Source organism: Athene cunicularia, assembly GCF_003259725.1.
Source record: "Athene cunicularia isolate RWA chromosome 2 unlocalized genomic scaffold, athCun1 chr2_part1, whole genome shotgun sequence".
NCBI classification, from domain to species: Eukaryota; Metazoa; Chordata; class Aves; order Strigiformes; family Strigidae; genus Athene; species Athene cunicularia.
Genome location: NW_020799095.1, coordinates 83743215 through 83759617, shown reverse-complemented (window position 1 = coordinate 83759617; position 16403 = coordinate 83743215). Strand labels below are relative to the sequence as shown.

At 38.7% G+C, this 16403-nt stretch overlaps 1 protein-coding gene across 1 annotated transcript in view; it reads left to right on the top strand.

The window, feature by feature from the left end:
* The window catches only part of MOCOS (molybdenum cofactor sulfurase), a 206902-nt gene extending 192974 nt beyond the window's left edge, over positions 1-13928 (top strand). The window contains exons 13-15 of the mRNA XM_026841398.1: positions 2971-3097; positions 5402-5506; positions 12740-13928. Coding sequence (XP_026697199.1) covers positions 2971-3097; positions 5402-5506; positions 12740-12889 — 382 coding nt within the window. The 3' untranslated portion in view covers positions 12890-13928. The remainder of the gene's footprint in view (positions 1-2970; positions 3098-5401; positions 5507-12739) is intronic.
* Positions 13929-16403: the final 2475 nt, after the last annotated feature.

The following is a 16403-nucleotide window of genomic DNA, read 5'->3' as shown; positions in this document are numbered from 1 at the left end:
TTTCTTTAGGAGAAGACAGTTGGGCAATTTTAGGATATCATGGCAGTGCTCCTCTGGATAAAAAGCATGGAAAAGTTTTGAATCAGTCCATTTCTCAGCTGTTTTGACTCCCCTTTCTCAGTGACAGTTAATGCCTTCTTTTGAGGCTTGACTGGCTGAGTTATTACTCCTTGGGAGAACAACTCTTGCAGGCATCTCAGGCTCAGACTGGGCTTTTTCCATGGTAAGGGTCAGTGAAGAACCATCCAGACGTGGGATCTGAGCGTGAAGAAGGAGAGTATGAGACCAGAGGGAACAACTGAGGATGAAGGAGGACAGGGAAATTTGGTAAAACATGCAGTGTCAGGTGATTCACTGATTTTCCACCTTCCAGTACAACTAGACTTGTAATCTCCTTTTCCTGAAAAGAAACTCCAGATATGACTGGAGCTGCCATGGTGCCTGAGAAGCATCTTGCTTCCCACTCTGCAGCAAAATTTGGGAAACTCCTCCCTATTTTGCCATGCAGTGCTTTCTCAGAGTGCTGGGGAAATCAATTCAGCATAGATATACAGCATCCTCATTCTGCACTGTTACTAAATCATGTTGTATGAACTTTCCAAATACTGAACAGTGCAATGTACTTTCAAGCATCTGCACATATGGGTGCACATTATTAAATGTGTTTTCTTTTTTAGAAAGTATTATTTAACTTACTGGCATGTGGGGTTTTTTTTTGTTTAACAAAAACCTGTTAAGATTTATAAGACAATTTCAATCTTCAGTTGATTTTTAATAATTTCTCTTTGTATGTTCTGTAAGTAAAAATTAATCTTCCAGTTTGCTCTTGGTTCTTGAGAGGTGATCTAAAACAGATACAGCAATTTAATTAAAAATTAGAATGTAACATACTGTTGGAGAGCTACATGTACACAGAGACATCTGTCTCTCAGACATTACCATTACAGGTCCCCTTCATGAAAATCCTCATGACTTGGCCTTATGCTCAAACGTTCTTGTTAGAAATACGCCCTTGAAGATGCAAATATTCATTTTCAAGCTTGCCTGATAAATATAATGTGTTCTGGATTGCAGGGTCCACTACTGTGAATAGTCCACAGTACCTAGGCTGGCTTTTACACTAATTTTCACAACAGATCCTTGTTGAGATTTGCAGGATGAAGGTACCTGTCACTCCATCCAACCAATGCATGTTTTGAGGGAGGGGAAATAATGGCTGTTTGCTCAGATACATGCTACCAAGTAATTAGAAGCAGTTCTGAGTGATGAGGATAGGTGCAGGAGAGGTGAAGTATTTTGGAGGTGAGCCTGAGCAGGTCGAAGGTAGAGAGCAGGGGCATTGCAGTCTTTGAAGATCAGCAGCAAAGGATAAATAGTAGAAAATCAAAGCAGTTTTCAGCAGCTGGCTTAGGACGCTGCAGGCCCAGCTCTGAGGTTACTTGGGGCTTTTCATGCCCCCACCAGTACCGATTGGTGTAGCAGGCACTTACATGTCACAAAATGCATTCAAAACTAGAGGCTACACAGCACCCCATCTCCAAGAGCCCACGGCAGAGCTAGGAAGCACAACAGCGTAACTGAACTTGTTCATGACTGACTGCTATTTTGCTCCTTGTCTGTTTGAGCATCAACATAGTCTACACCTTCTGTTGGCTCCTATCTCCTGCAGTCATTACGAATCGTGTTTCAGCCATGGGATTGCCTGTGGGATCTCAAGGGAAAACCTGTAGCCCTTCAGCTTCCCATCCCACTTTCTACCCCCAGGCTGCTGGAGCCCTTGTGAACAGCAAAGGCTTGATGGAGCTGGGTTTGTGTGGTTGGACTGAAAGTCTGCACTGACAGTTTATCCTTATGCACATTTGTCTACTAAAGAAGATCATTCAGACTATTTTAAATAAAATCAAGATCTTTTTTTCATCTAACAAGCCTCTTCTGGCAAGACTGCTTGATGTGGACAGTTTTCCCTGTACTTTGATTTTGCATGTTTTTCTTAATTTAAAATTAAAACACATTTTAAACTGTGTCCTTTTTTTTTTTTTTTTTTTTTTTTTCCTCTTCTGTAGGATGTCATATCCCAAAGTTGTCAGACCACAGCTGATGGAGTATCAAAAATTGTTCATGTCCATAATCACTAATGGAAAAAAAAAAAGTGTTCTTCAACATCTCACTAACAACAGCACCGAGAGAACTCTCTTGCAAATTTTAGGGCTGTCTTTTTTTCCTGGTACTGGTTGGGTTCTCCTTTGGAAGAAGAGTAAAGGATAACAATTCAAGGGTGCAGCCAGATTTCTGATATTTGTATGCAGTCTGCTGCTCTGTCTGCCTCATATATGTTCTCTGCACTGACACAAATCTACACTCTGGCAGTTCAAATGCTTTTAAAGAGGTGGAGATACCACCACACAGAGATTTAATTTTTTTCAAAACACCTATCATTTGGTGCAATCTGCTGCATCCCAAAGGCAAATAATAATAATATGATGAATACATTCTCTCGTAAAATGTCTTTACTGGCCTTTTTCACCTTCAGCATCTGCTGGTTTTGTCCCTTTTGCCACTGCAGCATGTGCAGAATAAGTTTCTATTTGCCTTCTTTTTAGAAGCATTTAACAAGTCAAATGATTGCTAACTCCAAAGATCTTTTCATTTGTTACCATTAGCCTTAAATGTGATAACTAATAAGGAATTTTCTCACAGTCACCTCTCTATATACATTCATACCTACAGTTCCAAGTTACACCTCTGAAGAAGCCACCTAGAGGATTACAAATTATAATAGAAGGATTGAAAATTATAATTAAATACCTTGTGCCTTTTTCATAGCCTCTGTAATAGAACTCAGTCCAGGTTGTTCTGGAGAAACTTTTGCTGAATCGTATTAGCCACTAGATTCTTACATCACAAACATCTAGTGCTGAGCTAGTTAACAAACCTTATTTTTTCTTTTTCTCTGTCAACTCTGTGAGACAGATTGGAAGAGCCATTGGAAATAGAGGAATTAATCCGACGTTTCCGTGCCAACATTGTCATCAGTGCACCAGAGTCCTTTGAAGAAGAAGAGTGGGCTGAGATTTCAATAGGTGCTCTGCGATTCCAGGTGCGAAATCTCTCCTGTCCTAGTCTATCACAAAGTATTTTGACCCCTGGAGACAGAGCAATTTTTTCAAGGCTTTGGCCGGAACATAGGCAGCACAGTTTGTGCCGATGAAATTTCTGAAGTGTGTAAAAAAACCCATGCTGTGACCTGTGGCAAACATGCTTCAATATAACCAAGAGGTTTTGACATATTTCTCCACAATTTTTTTAATTTCATAATTAATAAAATTTCCCACCTCTATCCAACTGAGCAGAACAATAACAACTGTTCTGAGGCAGAGTTTGCTGCATATATTTAGACAGCATGTCATGAGAGAATACCGGTTGCTGTTAAGCATAATAGTCCGAACGTAACCTCGGATTGCTGCACATCAAGCAACTGATTGCCAAAAGACTGGACATGAATACAAGTGAACAATCACTGTCTATTGCCCTCTGTTGTATACATTGAGTCTTAATCTCCATTCAAGACATGTTTCTAAGTCTAGCCTGCTAGGGTTTTTTCATATGTTATGCTTTGTATCATATCTAACAATATAATGTACTTTGTACTGTAAGGAAAGTGCTGAAGAGTCAGACTTTGTTGGCAAATAGATTCTTTTGAGAAGAACTTCAGAAAAGGATACATGAAGAAGCTACCACATGAAACCTAAGGGAATGATGCACGTGTTACATGTTCTGTTAGACTTGTCTGGTTCTTAGACATGAAATACATATTTGAAAATGTGTTGCCTGGGATATGAAAGTGGCTTATTCTTTGTTTTCCTAGGGATGATAATGAAGGTGTAACAGAAGTGCTAAGGTCAAATCTAGAAGCTGTGATAGACATCACTCCTGTTTCTTTCTGGTCAGCATACTGTAAGAAACGGAGGGGTAATTTTTTCAGTAAGGGTGGAAAATACGACTTTTCTGCTCTCTTCTTATGTGTACTTTGATCAGTAAGCTGTAATAGGAGTTACAGAAAATTGAGGAAAAATTTCTTTAGGTAAGAGATGAGGAACACAAAGGACAAAATCCTTGGTGTATGGCTTGCTGGAGGCTAGAGTTGCGCTAGGGAACTCAGCTCAGGATCCTGTTGTGGAAGATAGTGAAAAATAAAAACTCACTCCTGTTTCTGGCATTGAAATACTTTAGGAATTCAAGCCAAAAATAGAAAAGCTTATGCAACTTGCATTGTCTTTTCCAGTCTCTGCTAGGTCCTTATTCAGATACTGATGTAGTAACAGTAGAAATTATGTTAATGGTACTCAATGCCAGGAAAATGGTAGAAGAAGCTGTTGAAAAAAGCAAAGCAGGAAAAAATATTTCCTTCTCTGACTTGTTTTCTTGTTCATTTAATAAAATATAAAAGCTGTGGAAAATCATCTTCTGAAAAAAATGAGCCAGATGTATGGTTTTAAGGGTTATGCTGAAGAGTTGTACAAGTAGTAGTAGATGTATCTTAAAAAAATGAAAATAGCATTTCAGGTCAGCATATAAAAATGTTTGCAGTGGAAGGTGTAATTATTTGCCCCATTTTAAATTTATGACACATTTCACAAAAGTAGAATATTGGGATACTGTAAGAACAGTTTCTATAATGTACAGCTAAGCTAAAGTTAGGGATGCAATATTAAGTGAAATAATATGCAATATGTCTTCCTTCTTCATTTTAGTGCTTTAAGAAGAAATTTGTTGCAGGGCTTTTTTCCCTAAAAACACTCCCTAGTTTAAACAAGAATTAACTTTAAGATCCATGCTCTGTATTACATATGATGTTAGACTAGAGGATCTCATTATTCCTTATGATTATGTAAACTTGTGAAAATTCATATTTTGTATTCTGATTATCTACAAGTGACATACATATAAGAATGGTATTGTGCATTTCAGCTGCACTGAAACTAACACAAGAAAATCCTCCTTGGGGTAAATCCTGAGGTGCTGGCTTACTTTTATATTCCATTCTCCTTTGGGCAAGTACCCCTGCCAGCCTGTAGATGAAATGAAGCCATCAGGAAATACAAATATGTAAATGTTGGGTATTTCTCAGATTCCATCTCTGGGAAAATTTTCCTTTAAAATATAAAAGAAAAAAGTGAATTAAGAATTCGGTGAGACCTTCACAAGTAGTAGACCCTTTGAAAATGTACCTACTGCATTAGGTGAATAGGCCTGACCTCTTACATAATGAAAGCATAAAAGAACACAAGAAAGGTATGTGAAAGATATGTGTTTAAGTTATTATGGTGGTCAGAAGCTTGTACTGCTCTGTGTTGTACTGCTTTGATATACATTTGTGAACCTTCTTTAACTAAAATTTCAGGTTATGGGTCCGTGTAGCAGATGTCAAATAATCTGCATTGATCAACAGTCTGGGGAACGAAACAAAGAATTTCTGCAGTCTCTGTCTGCTGCCAGGGGTAGAAAGGTCAGTACAGTACTCTAAAATTGCTGTATATAAAGATGTAGTTACTTTACTACCTATGTAGGGATGTATCTGCAAAGAGAATATTCACAATTAAGTCATTATGCGAATCCTTACCATTTGTTTTTTCGGTAAAAAGAGGATGCACTTACAACCCAGATATGACATGGTTTATTTCCATAAAGTGTTCAACATGGTTTTTATTCAGAAATTGACTATTAATATGCATTATTTTTTACTGTGCTTGCTTTTATTTAGTATGTGCTGCTTTACAATGTGTCTATTTTGGTCTTGAAAAACATGAGCTGATGCACTGATGTCATTCAAAGAGAAATCTGCAGAAAAATCAGAAAGTGTTTGAAATGATACAGTTAGCTCTAAGACTAAACTTTATACTGTGAGAAACTACTTAGCAGGAAAAACAGAGCAGATGTGAATATAGTCAAAGCGGAGAGTAATTGATTAATAAAGTGTCTGGGGAATAAGTGTGAAGTACAGGCATTTATTTGGAGTCCTGTTTCCTAAGGTTGCATTGCTGCTTGGAATTGAGAGTGCTCAGATGATGGGTAGACAGTTCGGCATCCCAAAAGCTTCACAAATCTCCTCATAAGTATTTATTTAGCTGAAAATCTTTAAATTCATCGCTTCCTGTTCGTTAAGCTTCTGTTGTAAAAGTTTGTTAGCCAGTCAGGACTCGGAAACCTTGCCAATAGCAAGTCAAACACCAGAGACTGGGCACAGCACAGGGGCAGAGCAGTAACAAATAGGTTGCAAATCATTCACCCAAACAATGCACAAACAAGTTATAAATAATACATTCTTTTGGAGGGGGAAAAAAAATAATAAATTGATTCATCTCAGTGACTCATTAAGCAAACAAAGGGCTACATTTTCAATGAATGTTATCCTTGGTGAATCGTTCCGCCGGCTCCGTCTCGGAGCCAGCTGCCTGGTGCAGAGTGAGCCGGGGCAGGGGCGAGCAGCCAGGGGCCGGCTGTCCAGGCACAGCTTCCCGCTGACCTGAGGTGACTTAGGCTTGCACAGCAGACTCTGGCATCCGGATCGCCGCAGCACATGGGCCTTTTGAGATGAGCTCCTGGCCATGGTGGGTAGCCTGAGGACAAGAGCCCCCTCCAGGTGATGGTAAGCCACAGCTGGAACACCTGGGACACTTTAGAGCACATTCTGGCACTCTGGGCAGGGATGCTGCCCAGCTGCCCCATGGGGTGCGGTTTGCGGAAGACTTTCTCTACCCCTGTGGGTTTTACTGGATTATGACTTAAATCCTCTGTGGAGGGAAATTCAGGGACCCTCTCAAATGGCAACAAAACCTTACCTGGGACACAGATTCTCAGGAGAGGTAAAGTTTCTGTATGTTTCCCACAGCAAAGATAAGCTTCTCTTTCATTCTGATTAACAGCAACGCAAAGATTTTCTTGCTACAGGCACTCCTAGAACCAAGTAACTTTTTCAAACAAAACTAAGGCAGAGAGAACAATTCAGCCTCTTGAGCACAACCTGGCACCAGATAAAAGACTCATGGCAAGGCGAGGCGCTGCAGAGCACAGTGCTGCTATTCACAGCAGGGGAGTGTTCTGCTTCCCTCAGCTGCTCAACGGTATTCATGCTGCAAAGAACCAGGCCTTCAGCTTTTTTTTTATTTTTCCCATCCTTCAGCACTGCTAGCAGATGGGATCTGGTAATCTCTGCATAAGGCCAAGTCCTCCAGGTTAGCCTGACAGCTGAAAGAGATAGTATGAAGTGGTAGTTTTGCCATACTGGGTTTAGCCTCAGAGCCCATCCCTCCTGCAAGTCATCTGTGGGTTGATGGTCACCAGCTGGTTATCAGTGAGTAGCACCTGAGGACTATGGCATCTTCAGCGTGCTGAGCAGACCTTCCACAGGACATTGAGCCAAACCTTTCACAGCTCACAGTGGGGAGAGAGAAAGAACATCAAGTTCATGTGACTGTGTTAAATTGCAGAGCTAATCCTTTGATGACTCATGTCTCTAGCATGCGCTTTTCTGTTACAGAGTCATCTAATAGACTTCATTTTCCTTTTTTATCAGCTACAGATTCAGTAAAGGAATTTAGCAGTGTTTGTTCCCAGCTGTCAATAATGTAATTCGATCTATAAAAAACAAATGCAGCAAAATAATAAGATCTAAGCTGATTTCCCAGTACAAGGGGAACTGATATTTTTGAAAGGCTGTTGTAGTTGCTTGATTTCCAAAATATTAAAGATATTGCACCTATGAATTGATAGCAAATCCTGAATGCTTAACAAGAGAGCCAGATGTCAATATTTACCATTTTGTTTTGTTTTTCCAAGAACACCAACCTGAAAAAATGTATCTAACTTTATCAAAGTGATAGCCCAAATGACAGCACCGCCGATGAACTTCAATAATGAGCTATGGTAATATAAGGCTTGTAAGAGGTGGCTCGATACTTATTTCTGAAATCATATTTTCTCCATCCCTTTGAGATGATGAGAACCGGGTGTTCCAAGTTGAAAGATTGAAGCTTTCCATAAAGGGATTGCAGCTGAAAGTCATAACCAGCAACTGTAATTAGCCACACAAGCTATTTGCATGTTTCCTAATAAATGTAAAGTAGGGTGCTGAAGCCTAGCCAGCTACTTTTCATGAAACATTTTATCACATTGTTTGAAATAAAACACAAACACCTCTACAAAGCGAACTTGAGCTCTGCTGCCATCAGTTCTGAAGAAACACTCATTAAGGATTCTTTCAGTAATTTTTGACTGAAAAGGAAAAATGAGCTCTCCTTCTGTGACAGAGCTCTCTCTGTTACTGCAGGAGGCTACGAAAGACTAGATAACTACATTAAGCAAATAGCATAAAAATAGCCACACGCTGTTTCACATGCGTCACCACCTGATGCAAGACACACATAGACAGAAAGGAGAGAACATTGAATTCTTGCCTGTCTTCTGTGTTTTGCAGATGCAGTTTAATGCTAACAATAGCGGAAGCCCTGTGGGTAAAGTTGCAGCGGTGCTATAAACTGGGACTTGCTGTCAAGGTAGCAAAGCGAATTGCATTAGCAGTCTGCCCCAGCATAAATGTATGGATAGCGGTACATCAAGGAAAATCCATTATGTTTGCACATGCCCTCATACACTAAAAGGCTTGTGTTTTTTCCTGCAGGCTGTTGATCCGCCTTTGTGTATCTCATTGTGCCTTGAGAGAGCTTCTTTCCCTGCAGAATTAGACTCCTTGCCTTTGGATTGCTTACTGAAACGTTAGCAAGGATAGCAAATGACTTTTCTTATCTGAGGTACCATCACAATTTTCATAGTAATGCAGGGCTTTACACTGTGCAATGCTTTTCATCAAAAGATCTGGAACATTTGCAAACAGTGATTGATGTAATTAATAGACCTCTGAAATAATATGGTTCTCTTTTCTCATTGGTGGCTGAACTGAAAAATGCATTTATTTAAGGTAGAGCAGAAGAAAATTAGTTCTTAGGAAATCACTCTGTTGTCTAGATATTTTCAACAGAACAAGATGGGGTTTTTTGACACCAAGTTCTTTTTTTTTCCAATGTGAAAAATCAGTACCTTGAAAGTGAGCACTTCCACTCTCCTATTTTGTAAGGCTTTACTAATAAGTTTTGGTGAATCCAGAGCTAAAAAAAAAAAAAGCGCAAAAAAAGCTTTAATAATTGCATCTTCCAAACCTTTGCATGGAAGGGAGCTTATGTTACTGTATGAATGAAATGAGCAGACATGAACAGGTATATCTATTAGGCAGAGGCAGCTGAGAACTGCGTCCAGGAACAAAACTCAGGACTTCCAAAGCTAAGTTTTAGCATGCCGTATCACTTAGGTGCTCCTTACACAGTCTATCAGGGCATTTTCCCTACCAAGTGTTAGTCTGAATTAACAAATTGTTTAGGAGCTGTAGCTTGAAGGCATCTCATCTCAGCTTTTTCAGATGTAGCACCTGGGTTTTCTATCTTACAAAAGGAGATACTGCACCCAGGATATTTCTCTGTCAGTGAGTATCTAAGCAATGCATATTACTGTTGATCCAGTAAATGTACTTGAAACAACATGCAAGAATGACAGCATTTTATAGCTCCTCCTTTAAGTGAGTATGATGACTATCGTATGATTCACTGTTGGCAAGAATAAGTACGTTTTATCCATTTCTCCCAGCAGTGAAGTGTTGTGCTTTTCACTAATCAAGAAGCTTTACATTCTTTGTCGCTGTGAAGTTTAAGAGTGATGGGAAGAGCCCCTACTGCCATCAGAAGACTGAGTGGATAAAGCCACAGAACTCATAGTCCAGCACTCCCTGCCCAGTTCTCGGTGTGTTCTGGGGAGGTTATATGCAGAATGAAATGCCCTTGAAGTCAGGAAAAGGTAGCAACAGCAGAGGGAGATTATGCGGTTCATTGTAATAACTCTGCAGGCTGTAATCTCTGCGTCTGAAAGCCTCATTTTTCAACAGTGAAATGCAAGAAGGGCCAATTTCTACATTTTATCTTTCTCTTGAAACAGAGCTGAAAACGGCAGGATGCACAACTTTTGTGGATGCTTAGGGCTGTGTGCTATTATCAGTATTTGCTGAGTCAATTTTTATAATAATGGAAAAAACAAGGAAATTTACTTAAAAGATATTAAATCCACGCCTGGTAATCACGAGCTAAATTTTGTTCTTAAGAACATTCACAAAAGAAAGAGGTCAGCAATTCCAAGCAGGTATTAGTACTAAAATACGTATACCGTTAGTATACCATCACCTTGAAAACTCCTTAGGCATCACCTGGTCTTAGCACTGAAGAAAATACTATAAGAGTTTAGATGCCCAATCAGAATAGGGAGATACAAAGGACCAGTATTAAAATAGTATTTGAGAACTCCTGAAAAGATGTATTCACACATGCCTTTTCTTAAATAATTCTGGATGATTTAAAGTGCTTTAAGAAAAAAAATCTTGCTAAATTATTCACAGCAATAGAAAAATTGGTAAATTAAATTCTCCACAGTGAACAATCTGCCCAGGTTTATTTTAGTCTTATTTTAAGATAAATCAAGACGTCAATACAGGAAATATAAATGAAAACTTCTCATTTATCAAATAAGTTCATTTACACAGATGACTTATAAAACTTCTTCCTGTGTGAAATGTGGTGTTGCATTGTCTAATATTCATTTTACAACATCTGTTTTGTGACTGCCTGATTTTTTAAAACAATAAGTAGGGTATAGGAAGTAAATCCAGGTTATTAATCACAAGACTGAAAAACACATCATTTATGCCAATAGAGAAACCACAGCTTGTCAACAAACAAGAGAAAAGCAAACCCAGAAAAATAATCCATGTACCTTAATATTTTAAATGAAACAGTTGCTAAGATACAAGTTTAGCATCGTGGTTAATCTAGCACAGTCACTGTGCTAGAGGAGTGGGATCTTCCTGTGCTGCAGTCATTCCTCAGCCTTAAATACTAGAACACTGACCATAAGGATCTACCCTGTGTCAACCAGTGTTGACACCATTATGGTCACAGGTATCCAGAAAGTGTCATTAATAGGAAGGGTCTGATCAGGTCCAGCTCATACCTCATATATGTGAAATGCCAGTAAGATGAAGGAATAGCTGCGTGGGAGTGTTTTTCTGTGGGCCACATTTTTCTTTTTAATGTTTAGGGTTAGAAATAAAACAGAAAGACACAAATTCAGAGTCTGAGGCCATGTTTGGACAGATGTCTGCTTTACAGCATCTCCCTTACTTGGGAGTACATCTCAGCCTTACCTCTTGCAAATTCTTCAAAAACTAAAAGCTGTTTCGTCTTACCTCATTACTGTATCTTTATTTAATTATACGGTGCAAAGCAAGGAGAAGATGTACTGCCTTCATATTTACTCTGTCAAATATGCTTCCTTAAATTCAGCTAACACTATTTTTTTAATTTATTGCAATTCCTTTTTGCCTAGTATATTTTTCTAAACCTGCTGTAAATGTAATTCTCTCAATTTCAGGATCATCGATCTGAACAATGGCAGTAAATGTAATCAGGAAATGGAGAAGGAGAATGGAGTTCTGTTTCTAATGAATTTCATTTGCTTATTTATTTACTTTACACTTCAGAGTGACTGGTACATTTTGTTTGTAGCCTACCAAGACAAAATACTTTTTATTGAAACCTGTAAAAAAGAACAAAAAAAATTAGTATTGGGTTCCAAGGTCCTCAGTTTGAAGAACAAAGACATTTTGAAGTCTACAAATCAATTACCAATTTAACATGGTCTTTGGCATTCCTTTATTTCTTATTTTACATATTTCTTTAATTAACTATTATCTCATTGTTTGGAAAATATTATCATGAGAGTGCAAGTCTGTTTCTTGAGCATTTCTAAATTCTCCGCTGTTGGAAAACAAAACCACAAAAACACACCAGGCTCTTACTGTGACATTTCCAGATCCCACTCAGCTGTTCACAGCTCCAACTGTAACGTTCAACGTGCTTAAGATCAAGACCACACGAAAGAGTGCAGATCAGGTTTTCAGTGCCTGCAAGGGTTGTATGGTCAGTGGGTGAAGTGGTTATTCTGTTCCTCTTTTCTTTATTATTCAGTATCACAAAGACAGATATCCAAATATTTCTAATATTTATGTAGAGTGGTTTCACAGGTAATGACAGATAACAAGTGATAGTCCTAATAAAATGAACTTTCCAAATATTTTCTGTAAAATATACTAAAATATTCATTAAAACAAATGAAGGGAAATTCACAAAGACTAGACAGAACGAAGTTCTGTTAACAAAGCGAATAATTCATGGTAGAAGATGCAAGACTTTTCCTCACTGTTTGAACACACATGCACTCTTGTGCTGTCTAGCCTTTATTTGTGATAACGCATTAACTGTATTTGTCAGGAAGCCAAAACAGTCATTAAATGACAAGACTGTGAGGGAGTGTAAATAACATATATGATACTGTGGAACTCATGATGAAATACTGTGTTATTTATCCACTTAAAGGTATTCTTTTTGAATAGCATGGGGTTAGCTTTTGTTTACCAGTCTATTATAGTTAATTAGTTTAAAATGTTCTTAATTACATAGAGATAGTACATACCTTCTTATTCTTAAAGCAAGATTGTTTTTCTGAGCATATCTGGATTGTGAGATCCTCTATAGGCCTGATTATTTTAACATGACTTGCATCTCAATAAATATTTTGCTTTTTTCAGACAAACTTTGGCATATACCTGATGAACCAGCCCTTGCACTCATCCTTTCCAGATATTTTATCAGTTGGGTGTCAAGTACTTCCAGTGCTGAAGGAGAATACAGAAATTCAGCCGCCCCCGACATCCAGTGAAGAAAAATGTTCAGGATAGATTCTCTGCTGGAGATGAAATTTATATGCAACTCCAGGGAAAAGTCAGTAGTCAGTTACTCAGAAAGAAAGAAAACGCTTCCACTCATTTGCTTCTGGTTTAAGTCTTTTAATTTTCTGTTTGCTGTAAATGTTATCAGATGGCAGAACCCTTGATAATTACAGCTCACCTACATGTTTTTGCTTGTGATTAGGTTACAGCAGCCATAACTCTATTTTGCTCAGTTGCATCAGGATGCAACAAGTTTGATCAAGTTTTACTGGTGGATGACTCCCCAAACAAGCCCAACATTGCTGTCAGAAACCCACATCTCAATGAAGGAAAGTAAGCACAACAATACACTACTTCCTTATGTTGCCTTGTTAAAACCGCAATTTGGAGAGAGGATGCAGGACATATTTTAGAAACAATGTGGGTGGGAAGGGAACAATGGGAGAGTGGCATGAGAGTAGCAATGCATTCAGCTTTTCAAAAATGAAACTGAGGGTGATGTGTAGACAGTTGGAAAGCACTGGAGAGGGAACTGTTATTGGGAAATGTGTGTCTCCCTCTTCAGAAGTGGTGCGTAAGGATGACAAAAAGGTGCAAAGATCAATGAAGATTCATTATGCTGTTGGCAAAACACATTCCCTGTAAAGCAATTTCATCCATTTGTTCTTGACTTGTTTCTCTCATTCCCATTTGCTACTTTTCCATTTGATTTATTTTATGTGATGTCTTCCCACACAGTTGTTTCCTTATGTGTTTGTGATGTTGCCACATTTTTCCTAATGAGAGTTTTTGCAACTAATACAATCATGTTTTCTATACAAACTTTGTATCCTCAGAGGTCTCTAATGGCCGCTTAAAGGAACTCTTGCAAGTTTGGATGTCTCTCCATCCCAAACAGGTCAAAGTATTCTTTTTTCTTAGTCTTTGTGCATTTGATAATGGCCTTCTTAGAAGGCTTTTGAGTTCTTTGCTCTCCTAAATATGACTTCTGTTTTCTGATTTCTGAGAGAAAATATGTAAAATTTAGGAATTAGTCTAAAATATTAACTGTTGTGAAAATTTAAAAAAATAAATAAATAAAGCAAGCCACACAGCAAAAAAAACAAATGGAAAGTCACAGAATCACAGAACCGTCTAGGCTGGAAAAGACCTTGCAGATCATCCAGTCCAACCATTAACCTAACATGAACAGTTCCCAACTACACCAGATCCCTCAGCGCTATGTCGACCCGACTCTTAAACACCTCCAGGGATGGGGACTCCACCACCTCCCTGGGCAGCCCATTCCAACACCCAGCAACCCGTTCTGTAAAGAAATGCTTCCTAATATCCAGTCTAAACCTTCCCTGGTGGAGCTTGAGGCCATTCCCTCTTGTCCTATCGCTTATTACTTGGTTAAAGAGGCTCATCCCCAGCTCTCTGCAACCTCCTTTCAGGGAGCTGTAGAGAGCAATGAGGTCTCCCCTCAGCCTCCTCTGCTCCAGACTAGTCAATGTAAAGCAAGACTGAACACACTGAGTCCAAGTGTTTTTTAACCCCCAACATGTGTCCAGTTAGCCACAGGGTGATTCATGCTTCCAAGAAGTCCTTCTCCTAGACTGGGTGCTCTGTTGCCATTTAGGAAGTGAAATTTTGACCCGTTAAAAGCACCGTCAGAACTCTCATCCAGCATGATTTAGGTCTTCCTTGGGGCACTTCTGGCTCAAACTGTGTGAAAGTGCTTCTGGCTGAAGCAATCCGTGAGTTATTTGAGTATATGCCTGGAGGGGAGCAGGCAGTTTTGTGAAGGAATTGGTCAAACACTCATTCTGAAAGGGAAGCGTCTACCGCAGAGCGGTGTACAATAGGAAAAGGGAAACGCATTGCCCAGTGTGCGAATCAGAATTCAAAGATGGGCTTTTTTCTTTCTCTTTTTTTTTTTTTTTTTAACTAGTTTCTTTTTTTTTTTTCTTTTGAAGAACTGGTTTTACTCACTTCAGCTGGAACAGACTCTTATTAGTCTCTCAGCAGAGCTTTGTAATGGAAATGAGAAGAGACATTATCTGTTTCTTACAACCTGCCATAAAATACATGGAAAGAGAGAGGTGTTTCATATGTATGTAAACTGAGGATCAGTTTTGAGAGTTGTACCTTCCACTTCAGAGCCCAAGCACTGCTCCTTGATGTCTGCTTTGAAAAGCAGGAGTTTTATCTGTCTAATAGTCAATTATCTGATGTTGTAATGAGAAGCCTTTTTGGAACCTTGAAAAGCAGTTTCCTGGTATCGAAATCTCTTAACTGTTTCATTCTTTGCCTTTCTGTTATGCAGAACATTGTTTTGTTGGATAGAAAGGCAGCACAGCTCTGGCAAATTTAATATGAAGAGACCTGCTGTATGCTGACCTTCAGGTGATCTCTGGTGCTTTGCTCTGTCCTCTTCACCTCACCAGTATGTCATTTGTTTAAAATGGCACAGAAGTTAGAAAAGAAAATGGAAAGCAAACCTCAGCAAGCTCTGTTTCACTTGTTATTGGATTTACTACAAAATAAGTCACTTCAGTACACAGTGGCTTGACAAATACTGTTTGTGAATAGCCTTAATGCAATGTATGGTAACTAAGGATGAGAGGATTTGAACTTTAAAAATGTCATGCTTGGTCATTTTGACCTATTATTTACAGGCAATTACACTTTCCCTCTGCTGTGGCTTAGTAATATTAGATCACGAATAATTTTGTCATTTTACAAGGGGAAAAAATATTTTCTCTGATGTATGAACATACTCATTAGTATACTCTCTGCATTTCCCAGAAGGAACATCCTTGTGCTACAGTGATAGGAAATGTCACAATGCTTCAGATTGATGGAGGATACATAAGGAATCTTTTCATCTCAACAAAGGATAATATTTCCCTTCTAGTAAGTGGAGTGTTCCCGCCAGTGTTGATACGTCTTCCCATCAATGAAGACAAATTCTTCTCAGTGCCAATGATCTGTGGAAAGTCTTGAAGTAGGAAAAGTCACTTTAAATGACATGCACTGTAAGTTTGTAGAAGGAACTTCCCTCCCATGATGTGAAAAAAAATTCAGAGAAAGAAGAAACTTAGCATAATGCAAACCCAGGTACTGCAGGAAGGAAAAGGGCATAAACACTTTAAAACACTTCATGTATTACATGGAGAGATTGTATGTTCTATAAGGGGTGACTTCTCAGTCTTCAGGGTATATAGGAAAAAGACCATTTCAGGCTCTTTCATCTTAGTACTCTCATTGCTGCAAAATTAAATCTTTGGACTAATTGCAGATATATTTTTACCTTATATGGATAAGAAATGTACTTCCAGTATTTCCAAAGTGCTATATGTAAAAGGTCCTCTATATATTTGAAAACTAAGTCCCTATTTCCTCACAATTAATTTTTGAGACACATTCTGTTTTCTGTGGGACCGAACTCCCAAATCTGAAGGCAAAAACAGTGATTATTACAGGTTCTAACAATAGCCAGGAGGCTGAAATCACAGAAGAGAAATCAGAGTATTTAGGA